Raw genomic sequence first — 17,483 nt, 5'->3', positions numbered from 1 at the left:
TCCACGTGCACACTGAGCGGCACTGTGGGTGCAGGTACAGGTCAGGATGGTGCTTCCCCTCGAGCAGGGGTGGGCAGTACCTGGGAGGCGGTGGGAAGGACTTCCGGGATGCTGCTACCAGTCTATTTCTTGACCCAGATGCTGGATTCACAGTTGAGCTCAGTTTGTGAAAGTTCACTGAGTTATACACTTAGGGTATGTGTGTGTATATATATGTATACACTTTAATAAAAAGTAGAAAAATAAACAAAGGGAGCAGGGTTGTCAGCAGGTGGAGGCAGCTGGGAGATCCAAGGTGAGCCACGCTCTTCTGAGCTGCCGTCACAGCAGCCCTGGGCTGAACTGGTCGCCCAGGTCTTACGTCAGAGCCCAGCGACCAGGGACTCACGTCCGAGCGCCCTGGAGGCCCCACCTGCTTCCTTCTCACCTCCCTCACAGCCCTCCCGCCCCGAGGCCCCTGCCAGCACTCAAGGCTGCAGAGGTTCAGTGGCTCGGCTCAGACTCCTACAGGCCCGAGTCTGTCCCCAGCCCAGTTCTGGCAGAGTCAGGCCACGCAAGGCCAGAAGTGGCAATGGATATGCCTACGCCCAGTCGACAAGCGCCAACGCCAGTTTTCCCGCCTCTTCTGCATCCCAAGTGTACTCTGCTTTATCAGTGTCTCTCCTGGTGGTGTCCAGGGGTGAGCACAATTATCCAGACATAGTCCCATCATTCACTCATTCATAACGATAAAGGCTAACATTTACTGGATCTTATTGTGTGGCAGACACTGAGTGCTTCACATGCACTATCTCATTTAATCCTCACAACCCTATTATTATCCCCATTTTACAGAGGAGCAAACTAAGGTTCAGAGACGTTAAGTAACTTAACTGAAGTCACACAGCTGTCAAGCAGTGCACTTGGGACTTGAACACAAGTGGTCCCACTGCAACTCTCATACGTGCTAGGCATCTCGTATACTTTGGGGATGCATCAAAAATGAATGAAGACGTACACTAGGGCCCTGAATTGTACACCTTGAAAGGGTGAATTTCATGGCATATGAATTATATCTCAATTTTTAAAAACTGAAATGGACAAAAATTTTGGTTGGGATAAATGTTGGACCACATCCCTAAGGATTTAGTTGATCTGTTTCTCTTGGTATAAACCAGCTAACAAAAAAAAATCAAAATATTTCTTAAAAAAAAGATGAATGAATGTCTCCGACACCTTTGCAGTCCATCAGAGCAGGTTCCAGACTTCAGCCCTGCCCCCAGCCACGTGTGGCAGTTTCGGTTTCTCCTCCTGTAAAGAGGGGACAGTGAAGTTTGCCTTGTCAGGTGGTTGTGGGATCAGAAGGAACGGCTGTGGCTGGCAGAAAGCTGGCCCTCAGTAAGTCACAGCGACCGTCCTGCACTTCATGAGGGCTCAGGCTTGAGGAGTTAACAGGATGCTGCTGACCACCCGCCCCCAGGATGCTCCTGGAGCCCCGAAGCTGAGACTGGCCGGAGATCCAAGGCCCACCTGGGGCCTCCCATATTTGCTGCGGGATCCCTCTTACCCTCCACGCTCATGCCGGGTCCCTGCTGAGGCTCCACAAGGAAGACCAGAGCCTTTTCTCTTCCTCCAGCTGCCCGCTCCCTCTCCGAGCTGCCAGAGGCTGGGATTCCCGAGCCGGGTCAGCACGTAAGCTGGAGCTCTGGCCCACGTCCAGCCCTGTCCTCACAGGCAGCTGGTGCCCACAGGGGCCACGTTGCCATGGTGATTCCACTACCCACAGTGTCCAGGGAGACAGCACGGGGTAGCTGGAGCTGTTTGCAAGGTTCGCTGAAACCAGGCTGGGAAGATTCCGGAAAGGGTCAGAGGGGGCGGGGGATGGGAACTAAGTGTAACTGCTTCCCCAGCAGGAGCTGTGTGTGTGTGTGTGTGCGCGCGTGTGTGCCCTCACACATGCACCCACCCCCCATCCAGGTTATACTGGCCCTTCCGAGCAGGGGAACAGCCCCCACAGAGGAATACTCTCGTGGCAGTCACAGTTCCTTCCTGAGCCGGTGCTCACGGTTTATCAGTGTTTAGCTTCCATACTGAAAACTAAAAGGAAAAAAAATAGTGGTGTTCATATGGCAGCAGAACAGGCTGAACCGTGACTTACGTCCTCCACATGGAGCTGGCTTCATGTCTATCGGTCCCTTGTATTTCCTAGAGTACAGAAGTTATCCCGTGACGGGAAGGACCATGCGTAGGCCCCACCCCATGCTCCAGGTGGCTCGTCCTGACCGTCTGTGTAGCCCACACAGAGACCCTGCATCGGGGTTTGTTACGCTCATTTTACAGGGGATAAAACCAAGGCCCGGAGCGGTGATGTCACTTGCACAGTCAGGAGCCCGTAAGCGTAGGAGGCGGAGTGAAACCCAGGTCGGGTCAGGTCTGTGCTGGCTGCTGCGGGCCCTGCGTCCCCCTTCTCCTCCCCACTCAGTGGGGATTCACTGGGGACAGCCTGCCAGGCCCAGACAGAACAGGGGCACCCAGTGAGATGAAGAAGCCAAATCCCCTGGGGCAGCGGGTGGAGCACATCCCTTGCACCCTTGGGGACTGGCACTTAGGCTCTGAATCAAGAGCTTTCAGTGCCCCTTCCTGCGCAATATGGGGAATTATTAAAGAAATGACCCCAGTCCTGACCCAAGCCACGTCTGCTCTGACCCGATTCACCCCGAGTGGTTCACTCAGGCCTTTTCCCCACAGTCAGGAACGGGGCCTCCCCATTCGCAGGGCCTCTCAAGCAGCCCTGGCTGCAAATGCCTGAACCCTTAGGGGCTGCGAGCCGCCCTCGGCTCTGAGCTAACGCTGGTTTGAAAGAGCGTTATGATTTATTCATGCCGCCTTGCAGGCTGCCCAGGACAGCCTCCCCCACGAGAGAGCATGCCTCCCGGAGCAGAATGTCAGACTTCATTAAAAGCAGAAAGCCCAGGTGTGGGGGATGCCCCTTTGCCCACTCCCCGGCCTGCGTCACTGGCGCGTGTGGGATTCAGGTCAGACTCGTGGATGCACCTGCGCCTCAGCAGCCGTTGGCTGGGGAGCGGGCTGTCAGGAGCCTCTTTCTGCGGGGGAGGGCTGGGCCTCAGTCTCTCTGCACCCAAGACTGGAACTCGGGCCAGTGGTTGAGTCCCCAGGTGCAGGCAGCCAGTGATGAGGAGCTGGGCAGAGGGGCCCAGCAGGGACAGGGTAGGGCTCTGCTCCCTTGATTCTTGGCTGGGGGTCTAAGGCGGGTCCCTCAGCTTAAAGGGACGCCCCTTTAAGGGCGTCAAGAGCTATGTGTCAACTAGATGTTGCCAAACGAGCCCCCAGAACCACTTTCATTATTGCTGTCATCACGGTCTCCTCAAAGCTGGGGAGGGCGCCCCCTGCACAGAGGGGAGAAGGAAAGCCCCCTCCACACTTAGCTTCCTTAGGCCCCAGGAGCTGTCCCTGCTCAGGCCTCATGGGGCCCGGGGGCCACCACAGACATGCACGGCGCTCGTGAAATCGTGAGGCCCCACAGGGCACAGAAGTCATGCCGATGCAGGAAGGTAGGGGACTCGATGAGCTTCACACCGTCCCTAGAATGAGCAAGACTCCCACAGGCTGCGCCATCATCCTGGCGCCACACAGAGGGTCACACTCCTGAGGGAACACACCCACAGGGCCTGTGAGCAGCTCAGCCTCCTCAGAAGCAGGCACCCTGATGCCGGCACGCAGGGATGTGTGACTCCTGACTTCACCCCCGAACCCCCAGAATAAAGCAGGGGCAATAATGGGCTTGGAATAAAAGATCTGAGCAGGAAGCCTGAACCAAGCAACCCGGGAGCACTGGGGCTGCCTGCCCTCCAGGTCCACCCCAGAGCAGGGGGGATGCCTGAGTTCCCCGGTGACCTCACTGCCCCTCCCAGTTACCGGGGACTTGACTCTGCATTTCTCAAATGGAACCTTCTGGACAAAGTAAGCGTTCTGTGGACACCTCGCTTGCGAGACAATTCACACTGAGGTTACTGGTAACACTAGCTGTAAGGGTCAGTCCAACCCAGCCGTCCGCAGGCAGCAGAGGGGCACCCGCACGTGCCCCAGAAAATCCCAGGCCTCCCTCCGTCCACCTGCCGCCCACAGAGTGCAGACCGATGGCAGTCCAGGGCGTGGGGGGCCTGCGGCACGATAGGGTCCTCTACTTGTTTGCTCCTCGCTGCCACCTTCCACCCACCCCCATCCCGTAGCGGCCAACGCGGAGGCTTCAGAGCCCAAACGCCATGAGAGAGGCAGCTTGCAGGAAAGCGCCCGCAGTGCTCCTAACGCCTTACAAGAAACGGCGACGACGAGAGAGGGGCTTTCAGATTAATCTGGCCGACACCGATCCTCCCACCACCCCTTTGGCTCTGGTCCTCCTGGTGGGGGACTGGATATACTGTTGCACTTGGGACGATCAAGAGACCCAAATGGCTAACCCAGTTTTGAGAAATCACCGCAGTCAAAGTCCGGAAACAAATTCCAACTGGTCGTTCGCATTTTAGAAAGTAAGCTGAGAGCTGGTCCTACACAATTGCTAGTGTATAAACTACTTTAAAAAAAAAACTGATAATGGTACAAAACAACTAGACATCAAAAATTTAAAACGTTATGGGGCTGGCCCCGTGGCCGAGTGGTTAAGTTCACGCGCTCCGCTGCAGGCAGCCCAGTGTTTCGTCGGTTCGAATCCTGGGCGCGGACATGGCACTGCTCGTCAGACCACGCTGAGGCAGCGTCCCACATGCCACAACTAGAGGAACCCACAACGAAGAATACACAACTATGTACCAGGGGGCTTTGGGGAGAAAAAGGAAAAAATAAAATCTTTAAAAAAAAAAAATTTAAAACGTTAATTAATTTTCAGAATAATATTTCTAAAATATAGTAAATAAACTGCACTGTCTCGGGCTTCCTCAAATACTTGCGTCCTCAGTGGGGGGCCGGGGGGGGGCGGTGATACAGTCCCCAAGGGACAAGCACTGGCTCTTGAACGTGAAAAAATGTGACTTTTATGTACCAACTATAGACGCATATCCAGTCCATAAACAGCACCCGGTATATCTTTGGTATTAACATTTCATGGGGGGATGATTAGAAAAAAACGTCTAAAAAGGCTCCTTAGGGGGCAATAGGAAAAAAGTGGTTGAGGGACACTGCTTAAATAGGCAAGAACGGTCACGATAACTTCTACACGAGTTGAAGTCACGCACATGGACATCTGTCCTTACATTCCATGAGGGAGGTGGAGGTGGATGGGCAGAGCCTGACCCCGACCCCAGGTGCCAAGGCTTTTCTGGATGGTACCGTTTCCCCTCCCTTTCCAGCTTATCCGTCACTTCTCAGTGGGCTGCCTTCTAGCCACGGCCTGTAAAATCTGTGATCTGAACCTTACAGGCAACACTTCCGTCCATTCTGGTCCGAAAGCAGCACCACGCTGCCCTTGACTCACAGGAACAGCTGACGGGCCGTCTTCTGCCTGTTTGCATCTTCTCAGGCATTTCTGGGTCTGGTACCTGCAGTTTTGATGACTGAGGTCACCAAGAACACCTTCTATCATACAGCATTGGAACATGGAGAACGACTTACAGTGCAAAGTGTTTCGAAGGTCTTTTCAGAGACAAAGGATCCATCGAGGCCAAAGAGGAAGATGGACGCATAGGACAGCATGCCCCCGAGGATGATGAGGTTGTTCATGTACGGGCTCGACATCTTTATCAGCCTGCCAGGGGGAGGGGAGATGGCAGACAGAACTGTTAATGCGGTTACGCCCTCAACAAGCATTTTCCGAATGCTAATAGGTGTAGATTGCTGCCAAGACTAGCGGGGGAGGGAAAAGCGAAAGCCCTGGTTCCCTCCACTACCCCCTCCCAAGGCCGTGTCACACACGAGGGGCTGTTGCCCCCTCACCAAAGGAGCCCGGACAGCCACCTGTTTCTAGTTGCTGATTTTTCCTCGCTCAAGTTCACCTATCACTTCTCTAGGGACGGCTTGCAGCAGCTTCTTCAACCATTAATTCTCAGTCTACAGAAAAACGTTAAGTCAACAGGCTTTTTTGGCCAGGGCTTGGAAGACGTGCCAAATCCAGAGGATTCTACATTTAAGTTCAGCAACCTTCCATGCGAGGGAGAAGATGGCCAAACCATGCTCCCCCGTGCAGAGGGGACCCGGTCTCGGAGGTGAGAATTCAGGGCTGCTCAGGAATCGTGGTCACCAGGTAATGAGTGAGCATCCACTGTGGCGGCCTGACACTTGCACCGTCCTGTGCACAAAGAGGGCCACACGTGTGGGCAGGAACACCTCTCCCGTCACCAGGTGATGGAGGTAGACAACAGACTCCCCAACCCCACCCCTACTCCTGTCTTCACTGGGCTGCTGTTGGGGGCATTCTTTATGCTCCCAAACTCTACAAGCTTCTCTCTCTCTTCCTTTAGGAATCCTGCTGTGGCTCCCAGCTGCCCAGCGAGCCAGGGCTGGGTTACACCATCAGCCAGCTGCAGTTTACCCTCCGAGGTGCCTGGCTCCCCCAGCACAATCTGCTCAGAACATCCTGGGGTTCCAGGCACCCTATGGTCCAGGTGCTCTTTTGCAGACTGTCATTATGGTCAACTGTTCCCTGAACATTTTCTTTTGTGTTCTGTGTTCTCTTAATCCTTCCACATTTAAAAAATATAATGTGTCAAAGTGGCAGAGAGATAAAAAGCCTGCTGTAACCCGTGGACCACACATGGGCTTCCGAGTTGGGGATGCTGGTTCAGCGCTGGCCCCGGCCTCCCTGCCGGGTGCACCCTTGGCAAGTCCTGTGGCCTGGTGGTGTTTCCTCCCGCATCAAATGGGAGCACTGACCACACAGCCTGGGGCACGTGTGAAGCTGAGGTGAGCCTGGGTTCCTGGAGGCCTTTTGTGAACCATGACTGCTCGGGCACCTTCGTTCTCACTGCCACAGGGAGCCGGGGAGGGCAGAGGCCGGAGCTGGGCTTCCAGGAGGAGAGCACCTTACTGCATAGCATTTAGGGAGAGCCAAGAGAGGAGGATTTGGAACCATGGTAATGTTCATATCCTATCTCTATTTTTAAATCTGCAAGGCCAGTCAAAAAATTCCCGTGATGCCAGCCTATTAGAGAGAGTAATGGCAATTACTGCCAGAAGAGAGGGTGGTCAAGGAATCTAGTCTTAAGATGGGGACAGCTCGCTGTTCTGGTGGAAATTCCTGAGGCTGGTAGGAAGGGAATTGAACACTGATTGAGAGCTGACTACGTGCCCAGGCCTTGTGCCCAATGCTGCCACGTGTGGTCATCATTTAAGGTTTGTACAGAGTAGATGAAAGTTGCTTCAATCTTTTTGTGGCAATATACGTGTTACTGGTGATAAATGAAATAAAACAACAGATGAATAAAACTGTTTTTTGTTCTTCAGGAAATAGGCTTGACCTAAGCAGTTGCTACCGAAAAAAGAAATCAAAACTATAAACAACAAAAAATGTAGAGCCTCCGAACTCCTTTCCAAGCAGGGAGAGAAAAAAACCCGTTCTCCTTGGAATCAGGCTTCTTCCCAGCAGCTGGGGAGGTCACGCAGCCTGGCTTCTGGGCACAATGGCAGAGCTGCGCCACCTATGGGTGGGCACTGAGGCTGTGTCCTGGAAAGCCCATGCCTGGTGCCCCTGCTCAGCTGCTCCACAAGGCAGGCAGCTGGGTTCAGGGACTTGCCGTGGAAACCAAAGAAGCTGGCTGCGCGTGGTAAACACCATCGCCTGAGGCGGCGGCCTGCTCTACCCACGACTGGCCAGAATAGCTCAGAAAAGGAGATGTTCTCCTCTGGAGAATGAAAGGTATGTGTGTGGGAACAGAAATCAAGACCAGAAACCAAGGGCACGGGTTCCGCCACGCGCAGCAGTGCGACCTCAGGCAGCGGCCCTCCGTCACCGAGCTTTGGCGCTTTCCCCTGTAAGCCAGACAGTTATCCGAGGGTCAGCTGAGATGGAGCGAAGGAGGAGCTTATTGGGCTGTTATGCGCTGACCTGATGGGAATTGTGGGGGACAGAATTCAGGGATCCTCTCCAGCTGCGCCTGCTTCCTGGAGACGCTGGGGGTGGGGCAAAGACCGTCAGGGAATTCTGCGTCTATCTCTCTCCTCCTGGACCACCACAAAGAGCATGAGCACAGGCACAGCCCCGAGGAGGTCTATGGACTTGGACCCTTGGGTTTTATTTAGCCCAGCCTTCCTGTGCAACCATCAGCACTGCCTCTGTGTGTTTGTGTGTTCGTGTGTGTGTGCATGTACGCACACGAAACATCTAATAACGTCCCAGTAGCTGAGTGGCACACTTTAGACAACCGCCCTAAAAACTTCTCCTGTGCCCCTGGAGAGTCTGTCCTGTGACGCTCCCACATTTTGTCCGTGAAGTTTGTCAATGCAGAGAGTTTATGCAGGAGCAGCGTGTGAGCGGCTTACTTCTGATTCCGGTTCTTGATGTTGAAGAAGAGAAAAGCGCTGGCCATGATCATCCCCAGGATGGTGAGGGCAGACAGGATGCTGTAGAGAGGTAGGGAGATCTTACGGAGCTGCTCCAGGATGATGGTCTTGTCTTTCGGTGGTTCGGATCCTAGAAGGCCAAGGAAAAGATGTCAGCTGAGCCCAGCGCAGTCAGTCCCCAGGACCACCTGTGCCTGGGTGTCCTGGACATCCACCAGGCCCCGAGCACAAACTCTGTGCAGGACACATGTACCGGGAGAGCAGGCCCCAGCAGTGGGCCAGGATGCTGGGCAGGGAGCCTTTGCCAGGACTTCTTCCTTCCTCTAAATAGAATCAATAAGGGATTTGTGGTGCATTTAATAGCCATTAGAACACTAGAATTTGATTTGGTCTAATTACCCTGTTGGAAAACCATCACCATTTATCCCCAAAGGTAACAGCTGCTCGGAAGGTGCAGGGCTGGGTGCCGTGAGTGGGTACCACTGGGTGCCACCGAGGGTGAGGACCTTGGCTTTGGCTGTCAAGGACTGTGCACTACCTCATAACGACCATCCCTCAACAGGGCAGACACGTTGCCTGTCAATTCCACGGAGATGTACTGTGCTCTGGCTGCCCATCTCCTGCCTCAAGGTCATTATGTTATAAATGCTCTTTCTGGTTTTCCATTTTCATAAGACTCGCCAACCGTGGGAGGCAGAGGCTACCGGCTTGCCTTCTCCTCCCTGCTGCGCCAGGACTGGACAGAAACTGTGGGGTTCCAGTCCTCTGTGTTACTGCAGAGCTGTCCCCGCTCATTTTTCAAGGGTACCAGGAACCTGGGGGAGCCCTGAGGGCCTCAGAGAAGCTCATCTCTGTGGATGGTGGTTTTAGTTTTATCAGGTCCAGGCTGGCTTGGGAGGACGGACGCAGGCAGTCCTCCCCCCAGCCCCACTTCTTGCAAATCCCCTCTTTCTCAGGCGCTATTTCAGTCAGATTTCTGCTGTGGAACTGTGAGACCCTGGGGCTGTTCCCCCCAGTGGGGATGTGTGCCGTCGGCCAGATGCCCGGGAGCGGCCAAACCTGGGAGCCTGGGGAGACTCAGCAGGGACACCATGACCCGCCATGGCCGCGTCCTGGGCCTGGCCTCTGTGATGCCTCCATTCCCAGAGACAAGCAGAGGACGGGCAGATGCGGCGGCAGGGGCTGAGAACGCCCTCCAACATCTGTGTTTAAAAAACTCCGCTGGCAAGTTCAAGTGCGTTTGGAAACATTCAGTGGATAGAGAGCGTCTGAAGCATCTAAGCAGTCTAGGGAAGCTGCCAGGTTCCAAAACAGCTAGGAACCTGCCGGTATGGGGAATGCACAGCTTGAAGCAATTCCATGTGAAGTCACACTGTTAAGAAGTGGCTTTAAGGGCTGCAAGTCAGGGCAACAGCAGACACAAGCTGATGGAGGTAACACCATTTCTTGCCTCCAGAAGTGAGGGCTCAGCATCTGAAAACTTCCTCCCCACTCTCCACTTTCCTCCCCTCTCCCCCTACGCAGAGCCCTGGCTGCACCAGGTGCCTCCTGGATCCCCAAACCAAGAGCCGTCCTGGGGGTGCCCGTGACTTCTTGCCGGGGAACAAGCTCCCCTCTGCCCACTGAGAAAGGAGGCTGAGGTTTGGATCAAAGGTTATATGGCGACCACGAACCTACGACTATGTGGACTATGGCGACCACGAACCTACGACTATGTGGACTATGGCGACCACTGGTTGTGTAGAAACAACTTCAGAAAACTGACAATGTCTCCTCCTCCCTTACGGCACCTTCCCTCTCCCCAGATTGGTGCTCCACACAGTGCATCTTCATAAGATGTTAGGGGACCAAGCGGCAATGACGTAGCAGAAATGTCACTAACAGTAGCAGCTCTGAGTTTCCATTCTTCCTCCTCACGCAATCCATTCTCTCAGGCCCAGCACTGGGCACCAGGGACTCAAAGATAAGCAAGATACAGTCCCTATCCTCCAGGAACCCACACACTAGCCATTTAAACAGGAAAGGGCAGCAAGAGGCAGTCATGTCTATCGAATGCTTACCACAGGCTGAACACTTTGTTGAGACTGTCTCCTTGATCCACCCGACAGGCTCATGGGGAGAGAAGGTTATGCCCAATTTAGTGGTATGTGTGTGGGGCAACAGTTTTCTAGGTGTTAAGTGGCTTTTATAAGCTAGTAAGTGGCAAAGCCATCAGGATTTGAACCCAGATCTGCCTAGTTCTGAAGCCTGTGCTCTACACACTACACAAACTGCCTCCAGTGACAGCACCAGGCAGCTGACAACCTCAGGCCTGGGGAGGTCTGAGCAGGAAGCAGGAGCAGAGGGAAGTTCCGCCCGATGGAGTCAGGACGGGCTACAGAAAGAAGAGCTGAACCGCAGAAGAGGAGTAGTTGGCTGTCTACCAGGAAGGCAGGGAGAAAAGGGCGCTCTGCGCAGAGAGCCCTGCAGAGGGGAAGGCATGGATGGAGGCAGAGAAGCAGGGAGGGTCCCTTCATGGAGGCCTTGGGGCCACACCATGGAGTGAGGTCCCTTGCTGTGAGCAATGGGGACTGTGCAGGGCTCTGAGCAGAGGTGGGGCATCTTCAGCATGGCAAGATGGCAAGGGCATTTCGGCTGTTGAGGGCAGGATGGACTTGAGGGGGTTAAGACTGGTTAAGCCCATCTACCCACTCATCCATCCTTCCACCCATCCATCCATCCATCCATCCACTTATCCATCCATCCGTCTGTCTGTCTGTCCATCCATCCATCTATCCATCTGCCCATTCAACCATCCATCCATTCATCCGCTTATCCATCCATCCGTCCATCTGTCCATCCACCTGTCTATCCATCATCTATCCATCCATCCACCCACCCACCCACTGTTTCATTGACTCATATGCTCAACTGTTGATCCATTTATTCACCCATAAATCCACTCACTTGATCAATCCTGTATTCATTTTTTCATCAAATCTCATTCAGCCTCCAACATGTGCCAGATCCTGGCTAGCGCCAGGAATTTAAGGTCAAATAGGACCTAGTCAGGGAGCTCATGGTCCAACCTAGGAATCTCAATGCAAAGTGACATTGGCTAGGGGAAAGGCAGAGGCAAAAGACTGTGGAAGCCAAGAGAAGGGAGCCATTAGCTCACTTGGGGGCAATCAGGGAAGGCTGCACAGAAGAGGTGTCATCTGATCTGGTTCTAGAAGCTGAAGAGGAGTTCTCCAGCAGAAGAAAAGAGGGAATGCTCTTCCAGGAAGAGCAGCGGTGGAGAGACTTATTACCAACCCAACCAAGTCCTTTCCCAGAGGAGGAGACAGAGCTAAATTTAGCTGGACCACATTTAAAAATAATTAGTCCTGGCCGCCGATTGGTTTAAACGCAGCTGGCTTGGTGAGAGCTAGCACTCCATGCAAACTCCAGTGACCCATCCAGGAGCCGGAAGCCAGCTCCTGCGTGAGTGATGGGGACTCTGTGCTCAGTGGGTGAGCGTGTGTGCTGAGAGGAGAGGAGGTTCTCTGTTCCCCATGAAGCCAAGGACTCTGAGCTTGTCCCCAACCCTTAGGCAATATCTAGGCTTGGGAGCAACTGAGCAGGCCCCCTCCTCCAAGAAGCCCACTGGCCTTACCTTGGAACCTGATGGTGTCGTTGATGATCTCCAGCGTGTCGGCCACAGCGTTGTACTCTCCCACCTTCACCTCCCTTCTGTCTGCGGGGAGCAAAGACAGTGGCTGGTCAGATCCCGAGTCCTGGGCTGTCCGGCTGCTCCTGTCCCAGCTCTTGCTCCGCCCCCAGCCCTGGCTATCTTCTTGCAGACTCTTCCTTTCCCCAGTCCTCTTCCAGGTAGAATCACGAGACCTCCAGCCTGTTCTGGCTGGAACAAACCCTCTACACCATCTTGTCCACTGGTCCCCCATCCTTTGCTGTACACCCTGTGGATGGGGAGCTCACTCCCATCCTAACTGGACTCTGTCTGTTACCAAGTTCTTCCTGGTCATAGAGCTGAACGATCTCTCTGTAATTTCCCCTGTCACCTGGCTCTGCCATCTAGGACCACACAGATCACTTCTGCTCCCTCTGCTCCAGCACAGCCCCAGAGACTTGAAGACAAAGACAGATGATCCCCCTGGTACCAGGCCCCAACTTCACCTTGCGGAACATCATTTTTAATTTACACCCAATCCAAGTGCCTCCTTGGGCCACAACCCACAATGTCACTGTCTGCCAGATAGAGTGTGGACTCAAGGACTGACCAATCTACTTAGGCATGATCTGGTCAGGAGCAAGAACAGGGGACCATCCCCTCCTTCAGCCTGCAAATTATACTCCTATTAATGCATCCTGAGGTGGAATTGGCATCTTTCAGAGGCCACACAGTTCTGCTGTGTCACACCGAGCACAGTCTCCTCCATACATACTTGTTCAGTGTATTTTTAGACCTAAGTGACACATTTAAAATTTACCTTCATCCTTGATACTATTCTGTGGGTGGGTTTAGGTCATTGTTTTAGTCATTGCTAGAATAAAGATGATATCTGGCCCTGGGTGGTGGCAGGAGGAACGGAGGAGGGGATCAGACCTGACAAAGGCTTCTTTTTTCTAGGTGAAATATGGACAACTGGGTGATCAAATGGGTGGGGGAGATGGGGAACAGGGGAGTGAAGCAAGTGCCTGGGGGGGTCAGGTGCCATTCCCTGAGCAGGGAACCCAGTGGGGCTGTGAGAACGGAGAGAGGACAAGTTTCGGCTTGGATGTGCGAGCGCGAGGTGCCTACGGGTCAGCAGGGAAGACGTCCTGGGGTCTGGAGCTGGGAAGAGGTCTGGGCCGGGCACAGAGAGCTGGGGCCATTGGCATGGAAGCCGAGAGGTGGAGCAGGGGGCGGGGAGGAGACCCCAGGGACAGTCCCGGGGGAGGAGGGGAGAGGAGCAAGGGCAGGATCCTGGGAGCACCTGCCTCGGGGTGTCAGAGCAAGGATGCTGCCAGGAGACTGGGGAGGGGTGGCCAGGATGCAGGGAGCAGGAAGCCAGGAGAGAGTGGGCCTCACTGAAGCCAAGGACAGGGACAAGTTCACAATGGAGCTGGCCAGCAATGTCACGTGCCACCGAGAGGCTGGGACAAGCCCCTAGAGCAGGGGTCAGCAGATTTGGCTGGGGGGGGCGGGGCAGACACTGGTGACCAGAGATGAAGCAGACGTGGGGAAGGGTGGGGGTGAGAGGCAGAGAGCCGAAGGCAAGGAGTAAGGGGTACTGAGTGGAGCCCCCAGGGCTTTGGCAGCGTTGGGAGTGGCCAGGGAGCGGCCGAGGGATTCACGGAGCCCTCCGGTGGGCCTGGATCTGTGCGGGGCACGCTACGTGCGTGCCTTTCTGGTCCAGGCCTCAGCTGGGTGCGGTCAGTGGTTTCTGTCTCACCGAACAGAGGAGGAAACTGAGACTCAGGCAGGTTGTGCTTTGCCAGGGACCCCTGATCCTGTGAGCAGAGCCCAGACTCCAACCCAGGACTTCCCCCATAGCCCGTGCTCTTCCCTGACATGTGGCTGCCTCGACGGGATCCCAGAGAGGGGACAGCTCCGTGCCGAGATGCCCACTCCATGGGCCCTGTGCCTCCCGAGGTAACAACTGCAGAGAGCAGAGCCCACCTGCCCCCAGACCAGACTCTGGTCATCAGAACGCCCAGAGGTCACGAAGGGACGGGCAGCAGGCGCTCCAAGCTTGCACCCAGGGAGCCGCTGCAGGGGCTGGCCCTGGGGAATTTCTCCACAGAAACGCAGGTGCGCTGCCGGCCCTACAAACACGCAGGACGAGGAACAGGGAATCCCGCAGGCCCTGTGGCCGCCTGCATCCCTTTGACTGCAGGGTGGAAAACAGGGAGGCAAAAGTCACTTCCTTCTTCCCGCAATGGTCTCCCCGTTGTTTGGGGGGTGTCACACTGTGCAGGCAGCTGTCACTTGCCTGGGTCACAGCCTCTAAATGTCACATTAGCAGACTCTGCCGGGAGCTCCAGCATCCTCGCTCTGGCCTTTTGAAGTCCTCAGCCTCATCAGCTCCCGCCGCTCAGAGGATGCCCTGATTTATTTATGTGGCGTGGGAGGCAGCACATGAAATATGCAGGCTGATGGGAATAAATCATTGGGAGCCGGGAAGTGGTGTGGCTGGCACCCCACGTGCCCCCAGCCGCAGGGCCCATCCCTCTGACTCACACGCCCCACCGGCCCGTCCCACGTCACCAAAATAATACTCAACTTCCCACGGCGACCATAATGACCATAATCCCTCCCTGGGGAAGTGTCTGGAGGCCCACGGCCGCTGACCATGAATTGGGCATCATTCGCCCCAGTCTCTAGATGAGGGAGGAGCCTCCCCCAGGTAGAGGGAAGGCTCAGAGCCAGGCTCTGGGCAGCGACCAAGTGCGCACCTGCACCTGCTCCCCTAATTCTGAGTTCAGAGCACTTCGCCACCCGTCCTGAGCAGGGCTGCTGGTCATTCAGCCCACAATTATTGAGTGCCTACTGCATGCCAGGTACTGCACGCCCGAGGTACTTCCTGACAAAGAATCCCTCCAAAGCAACAGTGCAGGTGGTGGAAGACGAGGTCAGCTCCCCATCCGTGGCCCAGGCAGGCCTGCGCATCCTGGTGCTGAAGGATGCTCATGCTAAACCTACTAGTTTAATCACTTCATTCATTCATTCAACAAACACTGCTTGGGAGCCTATTATGTGCCAGGCTCTGCGCTGGAGGCTGGAAATACAAAGATTAAAAAGAAACTCATAACCTCTGACCTGGCAGTTTCGTGACTGCAGCCTGGGCCAGCCCTGCCAGGGAGGGTAACTCCTCCCTCCAGCCTGCCCTGTGACAGGGGGCCGTGACTGTAAAATGGGAACTGTCAGAGTGGCTGTGACGACTGGAGGCACACACAGGCAGTTCCCGGCTTGCGCCTAACACACACAGTAGGTGTTCAGTAACGGTAGTTATTTGAGCCGTGACAAAAGTAAGTGGGAGCGATTTGCTAGGTCCCCACACACTCATGCTTTCCTACTGCCAGGGTTCCCCACAATGGTCCCTCTGCTTGGAAGGCAGCCTTCTCCTCCCTCTACCAAACCAGCACGCCCAAACCCTACCACCTCTTCCAGGAAGCCTTCCCTGGGCACTGCTCCTCCTCTCTGAGCACCCCACTGCTGTGGGCTCAGGACACGGCGTGACAGCCCCTCGTTTCGGAGCTTTGCCCCAGGTGTGCCCAGGCCTTACGACTCCTGTGGGCTGGGTGGCTCCTGAGCAGAACCTGAAGGCTGCTCCTGACGTCCGCGGCAGCACAGAGTCTCGTCCCCCGCACTGTGCCCAGGCCCTCCTGGGTCCGCAGGTGGAAGGCTGGTCCCCCATGTTCTTCATGCACCCGTGGTCCAGCTGGTGGTGACCATGATAGGCACCCAGCGCTTTCAACTGTCAGCCCCTGGGCTCTTTGTCAACGCCATCGTGCCAACAACACTAACCACTCATTTGGATACAGACTGGACCTTGCAAGCTGTGGACAGACTAGAAAGATCCCCTGGGGGGTGGGGGGTGAGCAGAGGGAGAGGGGCTGCAGTGTTGGGCCTGTCCCTGCAGCACCCCTACCCCCTGAGCCCTGCTGCATGCAGGTGGCCACGACTCGCAGTGTGACCTGCACACACCATCCCTGTCTCTGGGCCTCGGTTTCTCCATCTGCAAATTGTGCCAGAGGGTTCCGGTAGTTCCAGCTCTGGCCGGGCATGAGAATCACCTGGGGAAGTTCCAGAAGATCCCGGTGCCTGGGTCTCAAAGTGGACCCACTACAGGAGAACATGGGGCTGAGGGGTGGCTTTGGGTGGCAGCATTTACAAGCTCCCTACGCTGACCCTGACGTGCAGCGAGGGGCGGGAACCACCCAGTTAGACAAGGGCCCGCCGACGCCGACACCCTCTCTTCTCAGAGGCTAAAAACACTGAGAAACAAAGAGCCCACATTCTTGCAGAGTAATACTGGGTCCCTGTTGTGGGGGGAAAAAAGAAGCGTTTTCCTCAAAAAGTACATTCTTCATTCCAAATTTTGGATTTGAAGGATATGTGAAGAAAATAGGGCTTATTGGTGAAAATTAGGCTGCCAAAAAAGTCCAGTCGGACCATATTTTCTGGCTGTGGGCCTGAGAGCATCCATGGGCCGGGTGGGACCCTGCCTCCCCCCCGCACCGCTACCCCCACGGGAGAGCTAGTTGTGGGGTCCTCGCCTCCTGCCTAGGCTGGGTCCCCACCCCCTGCTACACGGGCTCCGCTCCCCTCACCCCCAAATGTCCATTCTTCCTCAACTGGCTCTAGATCTGTACTGGGGGGTGCAAGGTGTCCTTCAAAGTCTGAAGGTCGTTACACATACACGGACTCCATTGATAAACCTGGGTGTGAACCAAAGGATGACCTCGGCTCAACGAAAACCAAAGAGGCTATAAAATCACTCCATTCTAGGACCTCCTCCCACAAACTCCTCAACTCGGGGGCAGGAAGTCTGGCTGGGGGACAGGACCCCAGCGCTGGTCTTGGCTTGGCCATCACCTCCGTGAGGAGCCAGGAAGTCCGGTCCCTGCCCTGGGTCTTGCTCAAGTGAGGGGGCTGGACGAGGAGACCTCTCCACCTCTCATTTGATGTCTGTGAAGCGTCTTCCTCCTTCCAAGCTGAAACCCGCTCCCTGAGGCTCCCCTCATGGGTCCTGGCTCTGCCGGGGGCTGCGGATCCCGTCCCTCCCGTTCCTGGTGGTTCTTCAGAGATGGGAACATGGTGCTCCTGCGCCTGGATTCTGCCCCTCTCCACAGTGGCCAGCCACTCCTCGGGAAGTGCCCCCCCGTCTGGCCACTGCCTGTGGACAGGCCCTGGAGGGTTGCTCTCCTCTCACGGGAGAGACCAGACCTCCCAGCAGCGCCGAGCAGGGTGGACGCGAGCCGCGCTGGCCTCGATCCTCACACGCATTCGGCTCTGTCTTCACAAACAAGAT

At 55.4% G+C, this 17,483-nt stretch overlaps 1 protein-coding gene across 3 annotated transcripts in view; it reads right to left on the bottom strand.

Annotated features, from left to right (window-relative positions):
• GABBR2 (gamma-aminobutyric acid type B receptor subunit 2) overlaps positions 1-17,483 on the bottom strand; it is a 331,389-nt gene that overhangs the window by 68,837 nt on the left and 245,069 nt on the right. For all 3 annotated transcript variants that reach the window (XR_006533299.2, XM_014859716.3, XM_070519133.1), the window contains exons 9-11: positions 12,122-12,202; positions 8,467-8,617; positions 5,605-5,737 (exon numbers count right to left, since the gene is read on the bottom strand). Coding sequence is in view for 2 of the 3 variants with exons in the window: in XM_014859716.3 (XP_014715202.3) it covers positions 5,605-5,737; positions 8,467-8,617; positions 12,122-12,202 (365 nt within the window). In the remaining variant the exon portion in view is untranslated. The remainder of the gene's footprint in view (positions 1-5,604; positions 5,738-8,466; positions 8,618-12,121; positions 12,203-17,483) is intronic.

This window comes from Equus asinus, chromosome 10, assembly GCF_041296235.1.
Source record: "Equus asinus isolate D_3611 breed Donkey chromosome 10, EquAss-T2T_v2, whole genome shotgun sequence".
NCBI classification, from domain to species: domain Eukaryota; kingdom Metazoa; phylum Chordata; class Mammalia; order Perissodactyla; family Equidae; genus Equus; species Equus asinus.
This window is presented reverse-complemented; position numbering and strand designations above follow the sequence as displayed.